At 42.8% G+C, this 18153-nt stretch overlaps 1 protein-coding gene across 1 annotated transcript; it reads right to left on the bottom strand.

The window, feature by feature from the left end:
* Positions 1-1146: 1146 nt before the first annotated feature.
* LOC310836507 (uncharacterized protein) lies at positions 1147-17422 on the bottom strand (the record flags this gene model as incomplete). Its single annotated transcript, XM_083721896.1, has 4 exons — positions 17385-17422; positions 10869-10964; positions 8790-9314; positions 1147-1349 (listed from the first exon to the last, which is right to left on the bottom strand). Exons 1-4 carry the CDS (start codon positions 17389-17391, stop codon positions 1147-1149), a joined length of 831 nt encoding a protein of 276 aa, XP_083578022.1. The 5' UTR covers positions 17392-17422.
* Between the last annotated feature and the right edge of the window lie 731 nt (positions 17423-18153).

Genomic DNA, 18153 nt, shown 5'->3' with positions numbered 1-18153 from the left:
ACCCTTATCGAATGGCTGACATGCCTTCCTGGGATGAACCTCTAGCCACTCTTCCTGCAATTCTGAACTCCCAACATCCAGTTTCTCTTCAAGGTTCAGAGTAGGCAGGAGGAACTGTCCTTTAAATGATTCTCTAATACTTAACACATTAGACCTCTGCCCCAAACATTTTATCTCATAAGGCCATGTCAAAGCGCGCTTCAAAGAAACTGAGCAGCTTCCACCTGCTTTTATAACCCCATCTTTTTTAGGTGGGACATCAATTTGATCTTCAACTGTTGTCGTAGCAACACTTAAATATAAGAAGGGTTCAGGATTTTCAACACTGTCACAGCCTTTACTATCATCATTCTCAGATGCTCCCAAAATACAATTTTCCTGCAAACTTTTTGTTGCCACTTCTGAAGTAACTTTCATATCTGGAGTTTCTAGATAAACTTCAGTCGGGAATGAGCTCACATTGCAATGCCTCTGAAATTCCTTTCTGTTGTCTGTTTCTAGCTTGTGGTAATACCACAGTTCCATAAAGTTGCACAGGTCCTCACTTCTCATGTGCATTTTTTCATTTAACAGTGTGAAGGGAGTTGTTAGATGCCCTTGCTTTTTATCAGCCGAATTGGTGGCCTGACATGGTCTGGGGCAGAACTCTGCCTGCAACAATATGGCTGAGGCAGACTTGGCACGAACTCTCAACAACCTAGAGTGAGACATCACCCCTGTCTCTGTGACTCTGATCTTTCCATCAGTCAGTCTGTGTTCAGCCATGGAATCAACACAGTCAGATGGTTGACCATTAGTGGTTAGATCAGTCGCTTCTTTGCTTGGCTGGATTTGTTGATTACTGCGTTTCACCATCCAGATCAAAAGCAGCATCAAAATGAACGACATCAACACTGCCCAAAGTAATAATAAAAAAAAGAAGGTGAAATATTAGCTCAAAAGGGTACATGAATTCCTAAAGAAGCAGATAGAACATAACAAGGTAAGAAAAGCAGGTCTGATCAGGCCAATGACCCATCTAGGGCTTCCCATTGGGGTATCTGGTTGGCCACTGTGAAAACAGGATGATGGACTAGATGGACCTTGGACCTGATCCAACAGGACCTTTCTTGTGTTCTTATGTCAACAGAGATATGTTATCAAACATTAACAGATACACAGAAACATACCTAAACATACCAGCAAAGCTGGTAGTCCAACTTTATGGAAGCTGTTCTCAAAGGCTGATGAAAAGAAGTCTGGCAGGCAGTTTAAGTCAGAGATGTTCCAGACAGGAATCCCTTCTAGGTTTGGTGGACTTCGGCAAATGACAGAGGCAGCATCTTCAAGCAGTGACGCATTGATCAACTCTGTAAAGACATACAGTCTTGAACAGTGGAAAAACTGACTGGGAAATGATTCACTGGTGAAATCTATTGTGTCTGGTTCCATTTATATTTTCAATGGTTTATACAATTATTTTTTTAAAATAAAAATGAAGGCATTGCTTAAATTGGTTTTAAAAGTTAGCCTGTAGGATTAAGCCAGCCTCTCTCAAATTTCTGATTAGAAGAGGCCCACTTCCCACTTTTAAACTGTGTTGAATCACATTAAGTGTTGAATCTACAAACAGTAACTATAAAGATTTAACAGAAAGATATTATTTATCACATTGATCACAGTTTACAAAACTCCCAAAAGCACAATTTCAAAAAGGGTTGTCTAATTTAAGAGAGCACATATATTCACAATAACATTATGGCATTAATTCACTAACACCTTGTAAACACATACCGTATTTTTTGCTCCATAAGACACACTTTTTTCTTCCTAAAAAGTAAGGGGAAATGTACGTGCGTCTTATCGAGCGAATGCATGGTCCCTGGAACCAAATTGCCCAGGGACAAAAAGCAGTTGGATTGGATTGGATTGATCTTTATTACGGCCATTGGCCCGTCACACGACAGTTTCCCATACCACCATAATGTACTTGAACCTCCAAATTTAAAACCGCCAAAACTTACAAAAAACAGACAAGAACCAAAGCAAAACAAAAACAAAAGACCAACATCATACATTACAATAAATTTGTTCCATAAACATCTCCCTCTGCTCATAAATTAATAGAAGACATCAATGGTGATATCACCTAATTACATCCTAAAACATAGATCATGGTTTAAAGGGATTATCCGAGCCACACAGGAGTCCATTTCTCTTCTTTAGGGATAGGACGCTGATCAAGAATCTGGCAACCATGAGTGATCTTAGGGGGTCATCATCATTTAATAGATATCTCAGTTTGGCTTCAGTCGTATCATCGGCAATTCCCTTAAGATATTGAGCAAGAAACTTGCTCCTGGCCGATAAGTGAAAAGCACAATCAATAATTATGTGATGCAACGATTCCGGTGCCCCACAATTACAATCACATTGGAGAATCTATTTCTCAGCACGTTTGATGGGAAGGTGTTGAATCTTGCCTTTACAAAGGCATATCTATGAGCCGAAGAAGTTAAGGAATTCAAATAGTTTGGGAGCCTTAAGAGGGGTAATAAACCAAGGTTTAGAGGTGAGCAGGTACCATTGCCCAAGACCATTTTCTGCTGCAAGTCCATCTCCTCTAGTTTACAGGTTACTGTTCTTTTAGCTGGAACTATGTCCTGCTCTAGTAATTTGGATGGGGAGATTCCCATTGCCGTAATTTTCAGCTGTAAATTTTTTACCCATGGGCTCTGGAAATCATCTCTCCACATACATTGTATCAAGTACAAGTTTGGGAGATTGTGCCATAGAGATAACCAGTGACAAAGTATGTGCTTCCACAGAGCGTTTTCCAGGGATACAGTGTTAAGTTCCATGCGTAACGCTGCATTACTTACACAGTTGGGCAGTTTCAATATCCCTCTTAAAAACTGATTTTGAATAACCTCTAGGTGAGATAGATTGACAAAAGTCCCCCAAATTGAGATGGCATAAGCAATTGTCGGAATCACCTTGGCCTTGAAGACTTTCAACGCCGATGGGATATGAAGGGCCCCATCGGTGAAGAAGAATCGCAAGATCGCCAAGGAGATAGCTTTGGCTCTATTTGTAACATAGGCTACATGGGCCTTCCATCTAAGGTTATGTTGTAACCAAACTCCCAAATATTGGAATTTATAGACTTGTTCGATGGCTCTCCCATCAATTTTCCAATTATGGAGTTTCCGGCTCTTTGAGAAAACTAGTATCTTAGATTTTCCATAATTAATTGTAATTAATTGTAAGGGAATTTGCGTTACAATATGATCCAAAAATTTTCAAGGCCCTCCTGAGACCTACTCTAGAAAAGGAAAGGATAACTGCATCATCCGCATATAGTAACAAAGGGCAGCCGATAAAGTGCTAGGCGGGGTGCATGAATCCTTTCTTGAGCCTCTATTAGGGGAGTCCTCATGTCGCTTATGAACAAATTGAACAGGAATGGAGCCAATATACAACCCTGTCGGACACCTCTGTTAATGGGAATTGAATTGGTGAGATCACCCTCCGGGGTGAATCTCACTCTAGCCGCTGAGTTCTCATGGAGTTTGATTATTAGCCAGAGAAGCCTTCTGTTGATGCCCCAGCGGGTGAGTTTTTCCCAGAGGATGCTCCTGGGGATACTATCGAATGCTGCCCTTAGGTCAATGAATGCCACACAGAGTTGGCCACCCTTTGGGGTGGAATATTTCCAGGCAAGATGCTGTAAAATTAGAATATGATTAATTGTTGACTGTTTTGGGCGGAATCCAGCTTGTTCGGGCCCAATTAATTTTTTCTCTTCGGACCATTGGATAAGTCTGTTCAGCAGGAAGCGGGCATACAGTTTCCCCACTATTGAGAGCAGACTGATATTTCTGTAATTCCCCGGGTCATCTGGTGAGCCCTTTTTGTGGATTGGAACGATAACAGCGTCCTTCCATATTTCCGGGATCATTCCAGAGTTGTTAACGGCATCGAAGATGGTCGCCAGGACTTTGGCCCACCAGTCCGCGTGGTATTTTATAGCTTCTGCCGGGATCAGGTCTGGCCCAGGTGCTTTCACTGTTTTGAGTTTAACGATCAAATCATGGATGTCTTCCGGATCGGTGGGGGGCCAGAGGGGAAGCTGATCTTGGAATTCATCTCTTGCGTTAGCAATACAGTCAGTTGTGGCAAAGTAATTTTTTAAGTAAGATTCCCAAACCGGGGCAGGAATAATAGTCAAAGGGTATCTTTTAGTTCTTTTATTTACCAGGAGCCAAAATTGTCTGGAGTTCCGTGATGATGAGGCTTCTATGATTGCCCGCCATTGATTCACTTGCCATTCCTGTCTGGCTTCCTTTTGAATTTGCTTGTAGGCCGATTTTGCTTGGAAATATTCTTTTGGCAAGACCGTTGCCCCGGAGGCTTTATACTCTTTGTAGATGATACCAAGAAGTTGTCTAGCCTGTTCACAAGCACTGTTAAACCACAATGCACCTATCTTCCTTTGTGTTCGGTTTATTTTATGCGTCGGGACAGAGAAAAAAGACGTTAGATCTTCTGACAAATTCGAGAATAGTCTTAGGGTTTGGTCATAATCATAATGATCCTCGATTAAGCCTGAATATGCTTGTTTTAGTCCTTGTTGGAAATATGCTGAGTATTTTTGGGCCTGTAGTTCGGACCATTTTACACTTTTGATTTGCAATACTGAGTTTGTAATCAGATGTGTTGGGTGTCTGTCTCCATCTGGGGTCCAGTCTATAGTCATTATGTCTATCTGGGGTCCAGTCTATAGTCAATTGAATATTTTCAACTTTAAAATGGGAGAATTTGGGGAATATGTCATGAGATACTAACATATAATCCAGGACACTGTTTGCAGAGGAGCTTATGTGTGTAAACTCACCTGGTACGTCAGGCGGGCAGTTCCCGTTTAGAATCACTAGGTTTAGACGTAGTACCAATTGGTAAAGAAGGGTTCCTGCTTCATTTACCCTTTTGTCTTTGGAGAGTCTTTGATTATGGAGGGAGAGGTCATTAATGAATGCAGGGGTTATCCACCATTTGACTTTGATTAAAGACTCCCAGTTGGTTGCAATGTGAGCATTGAAATCCCCTGCTATAACATTGGGTATATTGGGGTATTTGGAGTGACAAAGAGTAAGATGTTCCTCCAAGATTCCCCATTTATTGTATAAGTCTGCAATGTTGCCTCCAGGAGGAAGATAAACATTTGTTATAACAAGTTCAAAGTTTTTCCCCGTAACCAGGGCTGTAATTGCAAAGGTGGAAGCATTTACAAGCGTGAGTTTTGCCTGTATTTTCAAGGAAATTGCTATAACTAATCCTCCACTAGGCCGGCCTCCTTTAGTAGACGGGCATGCCGGTAATGATGTAACATCAAAACCATTAATATCTACTCTCCCCTCTTCCCATGTTTCCTGCAAGAGAATTGGTGTGAGTTTATTAGTTTTACAAAGTCCGGGTCAGATTTTTTCCCCTTCCAACCTGCTATGTTCCAGCTTAAAAGGGAGAACGGGGGAAGATTTGACTGAGGTTTGGGTAGTCACAATGGAGAAGGGGGGAACGCTGATCTTGGTGGGTTGTCAAATTTAAAGAAGTCAGTAATTTTCCTTTGACTAATGGTAGATGACTTCTCTCTTTTTGGCGCAGGTGTGCCTCTTGAGCTATTGTGAATAGAGATAATATTTGACGTTTTTAGCTGTCGGGCCCAACTAGGCCCTGAAGAGGCTCCTGCCAAGTCCGCTGGAGCCGTCCTCTTTGGGGATCTAACCGATCCACTTGTGATCATTTGGTTTATGTCCTGCTGGGTCTTCAGTCCACTCCGTGGTGACTCTCGGCACTGTGGTGTCTTCCTCACATGATTGTTGGATTTTTGGTGGAGAAGCCTGACTTGAGGTGGCCACTACCGTCTCAGGACGTGGATGGTCTTCGATGTATGTTGATTCCAAGTCCGGCATGGAGGGGTGAAGGGACAACGATTTATCCAGGGGGGTGTTATCCTGAGTTCCATTCTTGGATCGGTTAATCACGGAGGGAACAGATAAGTCTATTAAAAGCAGGGATGAGTTATCAGTGTGAAGGGGAGGAGAAGAGTCTGCCTCCAGCAGTGGGACCTTCCCATCTACTGCAGAAGGCACCTTATATGCTGGGTATTGGGGAATTGTTGTTTCCACCACCATGGGGCATGGCACGCTAAGTTAGAGTGGGTATTATTCATAGGAACTCCGTTGCAGGCAATCCTTAGGAGCTGAAGTTTAAGTAAATCCAGCCTATTTATAATTTCTTGTTGTTCCATCGCTGGTAACTCTCCAAAGGAGGCGATAAGCTCTCTTTCCTCCTGGGGTGTCAAAGAGTTACTGGCACACTCGTAGTGTTTAGTTGTAGGAGTGGAGGTACTATGAGACTGGCCCAGACATGGGGTGTACAGCTCAGCCCTCTTTTGTGGTTCAGGGCGGGAGGGTTGTACTGTCTCCTTGGTTAATCCCTCCGATAGGAGGGGTCTAATTTTGGAATCCATGAAAACTCTCGTTGGAAAAATACCAAGATTATTCAAAAAAACTTTTTGCTTAATAATAAGAGAGGGGATTTTTGCAGAGTGGAAAGGCAGCATCGTTCTCTGATATCTGTTCTGGCGGACTAAGGGAAGCACAGCACAAAGATCTATTTGTGATGCCTCGAGTTTTAGAAGCCATCTGAGGTGCTCTTTTGTCCCATGTAGCGTTGTCCAACTTAGGTCCCTTTCCCGGAGGGTTAGGGAAATCTTCCTTGGATGTAGAATCAGGGATTGGCGATTCAGTGCGGGGTTGAGATTGTATTTGCAGTTCTTCATACAATCAGTGTTTGGTGGAGCTTTCTGCCGGCGCAATGGAACATCTACTGCCCCATCTTGGGCTGTCTGTGCCAGCTGGTCATCCAGTTTTTGCTGAAGGCTATGCAGCTGAGAGGATAGGCCGTCAATTCTCTTAAATATACAGTTTAGAGTTCTAATTATTAGATGGAGTTGCTCGCATCCTGTGCAGTCTGATTTGGCTACCAACTCCTCCTTCGGATAGGGACCATCCCCATTTGTGTTACCATTAGCGTTTCCAATTTGTAACGTCTCAGGGGCCTCATCTTCTGATGTTGTTTCAAGGGCAGTTAGAGGATCGAAACGATTTTGAGTTGCTATTGAGTAGGTACATTCCTTGGGGCCTCTCCCTCCTTTAGGTGAGCCCTTCCTTAATTGCTTAGGCCTCGGAGAGGATAATGCCTCGTCAGAGTCTCTTGGACGTTTTCCATGGCCCATAAATCAATTTTGCAGGAGAACCGTTGTGGGCACTGTGCTTGGGAGCTCCTTAAATCCTTTAGTCTTCCTTACAAGAATACTACCATTTCCAGGAGAGTGGTGCCATAAAATTACTCACAGTAAGGCAGTCAGTTCAAGCCTCTTCCTTCCCCTCTTCCTTGTTCCTAGGATTTTCGAGACAGCTCGGTTCCAGCAGTCAGGCAAAATTCACTTCGTAGTATGCAATAAACTAAAAGCTAAAGGAAAGAGCTGGTCGACAGGGCAGAGGATTTATGCCCAGGAGAACCTTTCACTTATCTCTCCCAGTTAGGGAGGCGGTGGCAGCCGTGGCGGCAAGTCCGGGCATCGGAGCAACCCAGATAAAAAGAAAACAAAGATAACACAAGTAGCGGGATACTAAAAGATACCAAAGGACAGCCAGCAGATCATTAAAACTCACAGATAAAACCAAGGGAGGATAAAAACCGCTTAAAACCACTTAAAACTTTGATAAGGGTAAGCGAAATTACTCGGAAACTACCTTCGCCGCCATGTTGAATCCGCCATCTCCCCAACAAAAAGCAGTTCATGCTTCTTCTTTTTTGAAAGAGCGAAGTGGGTGTTGAAACAAAGCTGCTGATCATTTACCAATCAGGGAGAGAGATAAGGGACGCTAGAGAGAAAGGAGGCTGCCTGGGAGGGGAGAGGTAAAGACAGCAAACTTGCAAAGGGGGGAAACAGGAAGACTAAAGTAATAAGGCGAGAAATTAGAAGAAAAGGAGGAGCAAAAAACTGCTCCAGCTGAGGAAAAGACACTAAGGCAAACAAGGAGGAAGGGGTTTTGAAAGGAAACAGCTGATTGGTGGGATCGGAAGAGAGATAAGGGAGGCTAGGGAGGCTGCCTGGGAGGGGGGAGGTAAAAGCCCATGGATCCTCAGGATTTTTGCATTGGGTCACCCCAAATTCACCATCAGATCACATAGCATGTCCATGGCTACAGCCTGCACCAAAAAAATCAGGCAGCCACTGTTTCCTGGGGCTGCAGTGGTGCAAAAACGTGGTTACAAAGCACAGGTCCACATGGATCCTCAGGATTTTGCATTGGGTCACCCCAAATTCACCATCAGATCACATGTCTGTGGCCACAGCATGAACCACAAAAATCATACATCTACTGTTTCATTCAGAATATTTTTTTTTCTTGTTTTCCTCCTCTAAAAACTAGGCTCGTCTTATGGAGCGAAAAATACGGTAATTCATTTTGGTTCTAAACCATCTCTGCTTTTGTAATCAACGTATGTCTGCCATTTGACCCCCCAAATTATTTTGTCTCTGTCTTCCTTCCAGGTGGGTCCAAAAAACCCTGTCAGTTTGGCCATAGCTGCAAAATCCCACAATTAATCAAAATATGATTTAATTTTAAGTGTCATTTGTAACCTCCGAGATGTTGCAGAGAGAATTCTAGCTGCTCTCAAATAATTTCAATTGTATTGTTTTCACAACTAGGTTGTTAGCCACCTTGGGCACCTACCTTGCAGGAATAATCCAAAATCCTGAAGTTGACAGGAGCAGTTCCATGGATTTCCACCCAGCTTCATCACTGGGAGCATCAGCCCATCAAATACATCTCTTGCTAAAGTTGTTAACTTATTGCCGGACAGGTCAAGCAGTGTTAGCTTGGTCAGCTCCTTAAAACTCTTGCTGGATATCTGATAGATCTGATTGTTTGCTAAGTTCAGCGATGTAAGGTTGGAAAACCCTGAAAAGTCTTTTGGCCCTATACTGGCAATGAGGTTCTGAGCCACTGTCAGGTTTTCTAGACGCCCAGGGTTGGAAAGCCAAGAGGCTTTAACCTCAGTCACACTGTTCTGGTATAAACTTAGTTTGCGGAGGTTTTGGAAAATGCTGAACGCTCCTGGTTTGATTTTCGTTATGCCGCTGTTTGCTAGGGCGAGGCTGGACACTGATGCCAAGCTGGGGCTACTGAAGACGGTGGAGTTGAGAATTCCAATGTTGGTTACCACAAAGAGAATGGAGGTCAACCCTTCTGGAAAACCTAGAAGTGGTAGAAACAGAAAATGCTTGAGAGATAGCTTTATGTTTTATATGTGATCGTGTTGGGAAAGGAAAGCCTCTCCTTCTCAAGGAGTTGTGAGTGGGAGCCGTTTCCCGCATGGGCAGGGGGTGTTTTGCCCCCTGCCCAGCTGCCCCACCACGCCCCCAGATGGCCAGCCAATCGACTGGAGGCTTGGGGGCAGGGTTTAGCCGCTCAAACGCGGCCGCGGCAGTGTTTCCCAGCCATTGTGCTGCTGCTTCTGGTCGGATCACGCACCCACCTTCCCTTAGTTCATTGCTTGGTTCTTTTTTTTTTTTAATAACTTTTTATTCATATTGCACATATATACAGGAAAAACATAAACAAAAAATCCACCACATACCTTATACAAATTATATCCACTTCACAAATCATAAATAAAATACATAACTGAGTTAGTCTCAACTGAGCCTTGGACTTCCCTCCACTCCTTTGGTAGGTATCGAATAAATTATATAGTCGCGTACTTTTTAACTCTTTTACATAGGCCTTTCCCGCTGTTAGAGTTATTTCAACCCCGCCAGTGTCACCTGAGATTTAGATTCCATATACGTTAAATATTTCTTCCAATTATCATGAAATTTCTGTTTGTCTTGGTCCCTTAGTCTTCCTGATATTCTATCAAGCTCAGCATAATTTATCATTTTAACCTGCCAATCACTTATGTTGGGTATTACTTCTAATTTCCAATTTTGTGCTAGCATAATTCTTGCAGCTGTCGTAGCATATAGAAACAAGATCTTGTCTTCTTTTTTAAGTTCATTGCTTGGTTCTTGACATCGCTATGGACCTGTGGTTGGTCGCCTTGGTTGCCCAATGGACCTGGTAGGAAGTGGCAAATTGGCACCGGCCACTTGGCTTTTCGCCTACCTCGTAGCAAATCATCACAATTTTTGGGTATTGGTGGTTAGGCATTGGAATATGGTTGTGTGTTGGAGGGCATGGTGTGGCCATTACCTACCCCTCCATTTTATGGGTATTCCGGTAAAAGAATCCGGCGGTTGTGGATCCTGTCCAATGCCCTTGCTGGTGGCTAGGGCCATGGCACGACCCCCGGTGACATCAGGGGGAGCTTTCAGTTGTATTTGCATCAACAGGCTCTTCCCACTGGTGGTTAACCCTTGATAGTCTCACCCCTCCCTGAGGGGGGTGGAGTCACGCTCTGTTGTTTTATCCAGTGCCTAAGCCAATATCTCTCACATGCTGTCATCAATAAAGTTGTGGCCTTTTTTAGCCCATTAACCTAATATACTGTGTCCATGTGTCTTTCTTATCCTCAAGCAGGTGGTGGGTCCTTTAATCACAACTAGCTTACCATACAAAGGTAAAATTTGCTCCACACACATTCGCCTCTGTTACTGCCCACCACTGGCATGTGACCTCAAGACAGTTTCCCAGCAGGGATCTTCTTAAAAACCCAAACTTAAAGTGATGACTTTGGAAGCTTGTCCCTCTACAATTTTCTAACAATCATGCCCCAGCATAGATAAGTCTTTGGGAGGATGGATGACTCACCATTTGGAATGGAAGAGCAGAAGTACTCCTTTTCAAGGACACACTGGAACCTGAAAAGCTTTATTGATACCCAAACCAAAATAAGTCCAAAGAGCACTGCAACATTAAGGAGAGGCTATGTTAGTCCAACGCACACAAAAAATGTACATACAACTCCTTCAGTCTCTCTCTCCCTCTAGTGGGCAAGTCCTTGCTAAAAGCAAAACTAATATCTCTAAACCTACCATCTAAGGAAAGCACCAGGGTAGGGAGAGGGGAAAGGGAGAGAGAACTCTGTTTGCAACTGACAGGCCAACCTTGTAAACAAAGGAAATGATTTTGCCCAGGCCCTCCAATCCCAGTCCTTTAGGGAAGGGATGTTAAAGTAAATAAATCACCTAGGTCTCATGGGTTTCTTGCACTTTTGCAAGTTCTGTCTCTACGCAGGAATTTTAATAAAACGGTTCTGGTGGAACACAGCAAGTTGCCTAGCATAGTATGGTCTACACTGGCTGGCAGCAGCTCTCCAAGCATTCAGGCACAGAGTCTTTTCCAGTTCTACCTGGAGAGGCTGGGGGCTGAAACTATGACCTTCTGGATATGAAACAGATGTCCTTAAGGCTTGAGTCCAACCCACGCCCACCCTTTATCCAGCCTTTTCTTTCAAACCCTACTGTTCTTCCTCATATATTCCTTTTGGTGTAATCTTGCTGTTGTTTTTTTGTCTTCTTTTGTTTCCTCCTCCTCCTTAATCTTTTCCTGTTTGATTATTTTGCTTCAAGTTCAGTGTAGTCTGCTGCTCCAGAAGGAAGGACCTGAACCAGCAGATTCTATTTACAGGAATCAAGACATTACGAAGAATTTTCTGACAGTAAAGAATTGTGGTGGAATGGGCTCCCTCGGAAAGTAGTGAACTCTCCATCCTTGGAGGTTTTTTAAACAAGTTGGATGGCAACCTGTTGGGGATTCTTCAGGTAGGATTCTTGCATTACAGATGGTTGGTCTAGATGGCCCTTTGGGGTACCTTTCCAACCCCACAATTCTATGATTCTTGTCTGTTTTATTCAGTCCATCAAAAGTGATTTTATTCAACTATAGTCTGCCTTTAAAAATTCTTAGTGTTGGGGGAGCGTTTCATTATTTATTTATTTAGCCAGCCACCAGGCCATAGTTTGTCTTATTAAGTCATTATTGTCACTTACAAGTATTATTGAAGCATTTTCCTTAGAGGGAGACATCTCTGGGTCGGTGTGTACTTGTATCTATTTCACACATCCACCAGTGTCTTACTGGACTATAGCATTGTATAACACACACAGCCACCGTTGCAAGCTGCAAAGCATCACACAATACACATCTTGGGCTCCACTCTGGGGATTGTTATATGAACAGTTTATCTAGATGAAATTTTCTCTCCTCTCCTCCTTAAAAGTGTGCTATTTAAACTAGGGGGAACTGCAACAAATTGCTGCAGTGCAAAGTGTGTCTGTTCAGTGCTTCATGCAGCTTGTGAACCAACCATGCACTCTTCATTGTCACATCCTTAAAACCTATCAAACATAGCTGTTTTGTGGGATTTCTTAGCCTGCCCCTCATTTTCTCTTCCCGAAAAGATTTTTCCCTATTTCTAAAAACCTGGGGGTGAGGAAGGTTTAGGAGCAAGCCACCCCCACCCCAGTTGCTTGGTAATCTTCTTCTTCTTCTTCTTTGGCGATTACTCATAGCTGAGTAAGATTGTCTTCCATAAACACATTTATAACAATGAGTCCGTAAGTGACTGTGGAGGCACAGTGGGGACATTGGTTCCCAGGCGGGAGTTGATCATGGTGCGGATTTACCAGGCGTGCCTTCCTCTTAGCACGTTTCTCCCTTGCGCCCTGAGTTCAAGTGTCTTCAAACACCTTTGGTAAAGGCTGTTCTCCAGCTGGAGCGCTCGCAGGCCAGTGTTTCCCAGTTGTTGGTGTTTATACTACATTTTTTTAGATTTGCCTTGAGACAGTCTTTAAACCTCTTTTGTTGACCACCAGCATTACACTTTCCATTTTTAAGTTTGGAATAGAATAGTTGCTTTGAAAGACGATAATCAGGCATCCACACAACATGACCAGTCCAACGAAGCTGACATTGGTAATAGCCCCACTTTGGCTACCCAGCTCTCAAAATGAGATGTGGACACCATCTGTCAGTTTTGGTTTCCGTCACCTTCTTGTCTTAAACTCAGCCCCTCCCCCAAATGTTGTTGCAGCAATTTGAAATTGTGTTTCTCTTAATCCTCATGAAAATTCATCAGCATCTGAGTGTGAATTTCTCTTAACAGACACACTTTTGTATGCAGTTTTGACTAATATATGCATTTTTATATGTTCTCCCCTCACCCAATATATTCACTTGTTTGCACACTGCTCACTTAAATATGCACTTTTGCATACTTTTGAAAACTAAAAAAAATGGAGAATTGGACAAGGTATAAAACAGACTCCTTCATTTATATACCTGCGTGTACTCTTTAGTGAAACCTCCCTTGGAAGTTTCGGATGGAAGCAGTGAAAGTTAAAGCACAGAAAACTATTGGGGCATTGATGAAGTTCTGTTACAACAGCTGATTGCCATGAAATATTTGATAGTAAAGTGCTTACTCAAATTCTTTATGACACTGAAATCTGGGGCTCTGATTTGAACTCCATTAAGGTTTTGGAAACCAGGCAGAATATTTTATTTTCCCTAGAAGCTATACTCTCTACCACCAGGAATATCAACAGCTCTTCTTTGTTCAGAATCTGGGACGCCAACAATTAAGGCAAGAGCAAACTGTGCTCAGTTAAAGTTTATTTTAAAAATTGCTAGTATGCCTTTTGAGCTTTTTCCTGCACTGTGCTATATAGAATTGAGCGATAACCTGCCCTGGAAAGCAGCTTGTCAAGATGTTTTAAACTATTATTATATTCCAGAACTGAGCTCTGGTTTGACCTTGAATAAGTGTCAACTAAGAGACTGGCTCTTCTGGATAGAACCCAGAATCTGGATTCTGGACAGAATCCAGAAATGACCTGCAACTAATTAGAAATACCATATTTTTCCCTTGGTATCCACTCCAGAATATTTTAGAGCTCCAACGCTCACCAGCTTCCTCAATAAATGCCTTTATTGAGCTGCATTTTCAAGTAATGCCTATTGCAATCTTGAATGGCTGCTACAGTAAACAAGGTCATGTATGCGGACACAGTTTGCATTTGTAGTTAACCTCAGGTGTAAGACATCACTCATTATCTGTTAGCCTGCCTCTTATCCAGAGACTTTCTGAAACCTTTATTCACATAAGCAAGTAGCCACACCCTGGCAGAAATAGGTTGGTTTCTTTTGAGTGACAATAATGGCTTTATAACACAGAGAGTAGCCCTCTATGCATTGACTGAAAAATAATAATAAAATAATCAGGAAAAAAGGAGTTATAAAAAATCTCTATAAATGTCATGGTGGTTGTTTCCAGTTCCTGTCCCATGCCATGGCGACGACTCTCTCAACATAGGAGATAGGCACAGGCTGAATAAAGAAAATGGAAGTGGTTAAACCAAACCTATAAACCCTGATGCTGGGAAGGATTGAGGGCACAAGGAGAAGGGGACGACAGAGGACGAGATGGTTGGACAATGTTCTCGAAGCTACCAGCATGAGTTTGACCAAACTGTGGGAGGCAGTGGAAGACAGGAGTGCCTGGCGTGCTCTGGTCCATGGGGTCACGAAGAGTTGGACACAACTGAACAACTAAACAACAACATAAACCTATTGAGGTACAGGAGGTACTGGAGACCTGTTGTCACCTCAATGGCTTGCCCCTGCACAGGGACAGGTGGGGGTGCTGGGTGCTTACTCACTTTGCCTGATGTGAAACCCCCAAAACTGCCATTGGATGTAGAGGTTCTCCTTGTAATTGGGTTTTAATTGGCATTAAGAATAGGTGCACACACAAGAGGACATGTACATTATAACTGCAAACAACCAGCTGCATGGAACTGAGGTTTGAAATTGGGAGAAGAATCTATCTTGTGCTGGAGGTGGATGGAGGAGATGGGGGCTCTCTGCTATATTTTATGGAAGATTTTACGTTTGTGATTCAGCAAGCCTCTCCTAATATTGAATTTTAAGATATACAGGTGAGGATGGTTTGATGCATGATGTAACATTGAGATTTAAAAGAAGATGTAAAGCTGTGTGTGGCTTGAAAGGAGTTAAAAGAGGGAGAGAGCTGTTTTGTTTGGAAGTTTGTCACTGGGAGTTGGAGCCTACCCCCCCCCCCAAAAAAAATAAGACTGAAAGAGATTGTGGAGATGTTGAGATATAACCTATTTAAAAAAAAAAATTAAAATGCTATGGTAGCAAAAGAAAAGTTGCATGAGGGCTTTTTGGATGTTGGAAGAGGAATTTTCTCCCCTTTCCCAGCCAGAAGAAGAAATGGCAAATCTCTGGAACTCAGAACTTGTTGACTCTGTGCTAGTGGAACGGAGGGATCTGCTGTTGTCGATTTGGAACTGCTTGAGTATTATGGGAAGGAGCTGAGCAGGAGAAAGAAGAGGGTTTAACCTTGAAGTTTCAACTCTGCCCCAACCAGGCTGGAATACAACAACAGTGGGAGTAAGGAGATAGCCCTAAATGCTACAGGAAAGAGGAAAACGTCAGAGAGACATATAAAGCCAAGAGACTAACAACTGACTTTTGGGTGTAGTGGACATAGGATGAAAAGGAAAAAGCTATGGGTCCTCACTTGAAGCCTTTTTTCTTTTGGAAGTTAAATAATAAAATAACACCAAATAGAAATCATTAAAAGTGCAACTGTTAATTGTGTGATAATTTGGAAAAATGGAATATAATAATGGAAATAAATAAGAATATGAAACGCAGTAATAGTAGATAATAAAGATCCATCAAGAACTGTGTGTGAGAAGCCTCTTAACAAAACTGTATTAATTTGGAACTAATTTGTGTAACTAGGTTTATATTGGAAAATCAATAAAAATAATTGGCAAAATAAATTAATAAACAAATTGTTGTGGTGATTCGAAGGTTAAGTCTGAAATCAAGATGGATTTGAATTTGTTGGTGTATCTGGTATCTTCTCTCTCTTACATCATGGATATTAGCTTATATTATGGACCCATGTTGTTTTATTAAGGCTGTTACTACAGGTTTGCCATGGCCTTTGGCTAGAGCAATAAACTTATGAACTGAACTGATTGGAGAACTGCACTGCAAATTTTTGAAAGTGTGAATTCCAAAGAATACATGCTGTTCAATTTGTGGATTGGTTTGCGAAGTGGTAGTTAGGCGGTTTTTTCTTTATAATGTAAACAGAATCAGTTTTCTCTCCATCTCTAGCCTGAACTCTCCGCTTGAGTTCACTTGATTGCTATTGTGTTTCCAAGCCCAATTCAAGGTGCTCACAGTTACATTCGAAGCCCAAATGACTTAGCCCCAAATGCCCCAAAGACCATCTCCCTCCCTATTTAACCTCTTAATACTATTATGTATATAGTACATTAACTCTTAGTAGTTCCTCTTAGTAGTTCCACCACCCATAGAAGTTCAAGAGTGGTGGCAGCCCGGTAGAGGGCATTATCTGTGGCAGCATCAGTGCTCCTGGCATCTTCACTATAGAGTTTTTGTCATATACTGAAGAAACATCTCTATCCTAGCCTTTGACACTTAAGTTATATATACTTCAGGACCCACCCTATTCTTATTTATTTATTGTATCTACTCTATGCCCCACCTATTTCTCTGAGGAGCTCAAGGTGGCATACATCATCCTCATTTAATCCCCACAATAGTCGTACAAGGTAGGTTAGGCTGAGTAGCAGCAGCAGCAATTGGCTCAAGGTCACCGGTGAGTTTCATGGGGATTTGAACCCTGGTCTCCCATATACTATCCCAATCCTCTAACCACTATACCACATGGAGTGCAACCCTCTCAGTCCCAAACACCTAATCCCCCCCCCCAAAAAAAAACCCCTCCTGATCCCTTCCTCCTTGCACTGGATATTTTGGGCAACCTGAATGCTGCTGTGTTGGTCCTGATACAGAGCAGTTTTGCCATTTGCTTTAAGGCAGTGGTGTCCAAACTTTTTTCAAAGAGGGCCAGATTTGATGAAGTGAAGGGCCGTGAGGGCCGACCAAAGGGCCACCAAAATTGTTTTTTCAGGATTGAAGTTGTTGAGCTTTTTTATGATTTTACCCCCAAGTTGTTGAGCTCTTTTTTTTTTTAAGGATTGAAGTTGCTGAGTTCTTTTTTAGGATTTTAACCCAGGAAATAAACTGCCACAGGGGCCGGATTAAACCAACTGGTGGGCCAGATTAGGCCCCCGATACGAACTTTGGACATGCCTGCTTTACGTCATCTGTAATTGTGTATTTTTACATTGCTCCGACCAGCTGTGGGACCTTAAGGGTGATGAGCGGGTAATAAATCAAAATAAAATAATTACAGCACCTGCAACTAAAAGTTTGTTGTTCATCCACACGGTACTCTAAGAGTCCCCTACTTACATTTCATGTTGGACAGGCTTTTCCTTTCCGCGAGAGAAGCAGTCAGCTTGGGCTTCTTCGTGAGCACTCTAGCAACCTTGCCTGGGAGGTGGGAGGTATAAAACTGCAGGGCTGATGCTTGCAGCCTCCATTTGGTGGACACAGGCAAGTCGAAACCTGTTACGTGTTGAACTCTTCCCTTCGGTGGGGGGCTTAACATTCCCCCGTGAGGCCTCATGCATGGTTAGTATAGCATCATCTCCATAGCATCGCCATGGAGTCTTCCCATTACCTGTAAATACGTTAACCATTTTACAGGATAAACCAAGAGCCCTGCTCCATTTTCCTAGACTCCCCCTTCCCAGCACAGTCTCGTGGGGATGTAGAGAATTATAGATCAAATATGAATATGTCTGGCCTTGGGGTCCTTCAGTCATTACTAAGTCACTGGGAGTTGGATCCTTTTGTCCAGCAGAAACCAAACTTTATTTAGAGGGTCATGAATGAAGCTGACAACAGGGTTATGGGCGACCCTTGTCCATTCGTGCTGAACACATGTACAATAGATAATTTTATTATTTATACCCCCGCCCATCTGGCTGGGTTTCCCCAGCCACAATGGAGTGTCTAACCTGAGTCATGCCTCCTGATGCCGCCCAAATCATATCCCAAAAAGAAACTGTGCAGCTGTCTTTTTTGCAATGTTGTTTTGCAATAGAGCTTCACAGCAGGTATGGGGAGCCCTTTTCAGCTTGAGAGGTGCATTCGCTTCGGGGGGCTACATGCTGGT

This window comes from Podarcis gaigeae (assembly GCF_964106915.1).
Source record: "Podarcis gaigeae genome assembly, chromosome: Z".
NCBI lineage: Eukaryota > Metazoa > Chordata > Lepidosauria > Squamata > Lacertidae > Podarcis > Podarcis gaigeae.
The sequence above is the reverse complement of the archived record's forward strand: the minus strand, read 5'-3'. Positions and strand labels throughout refer to the sequence as shown.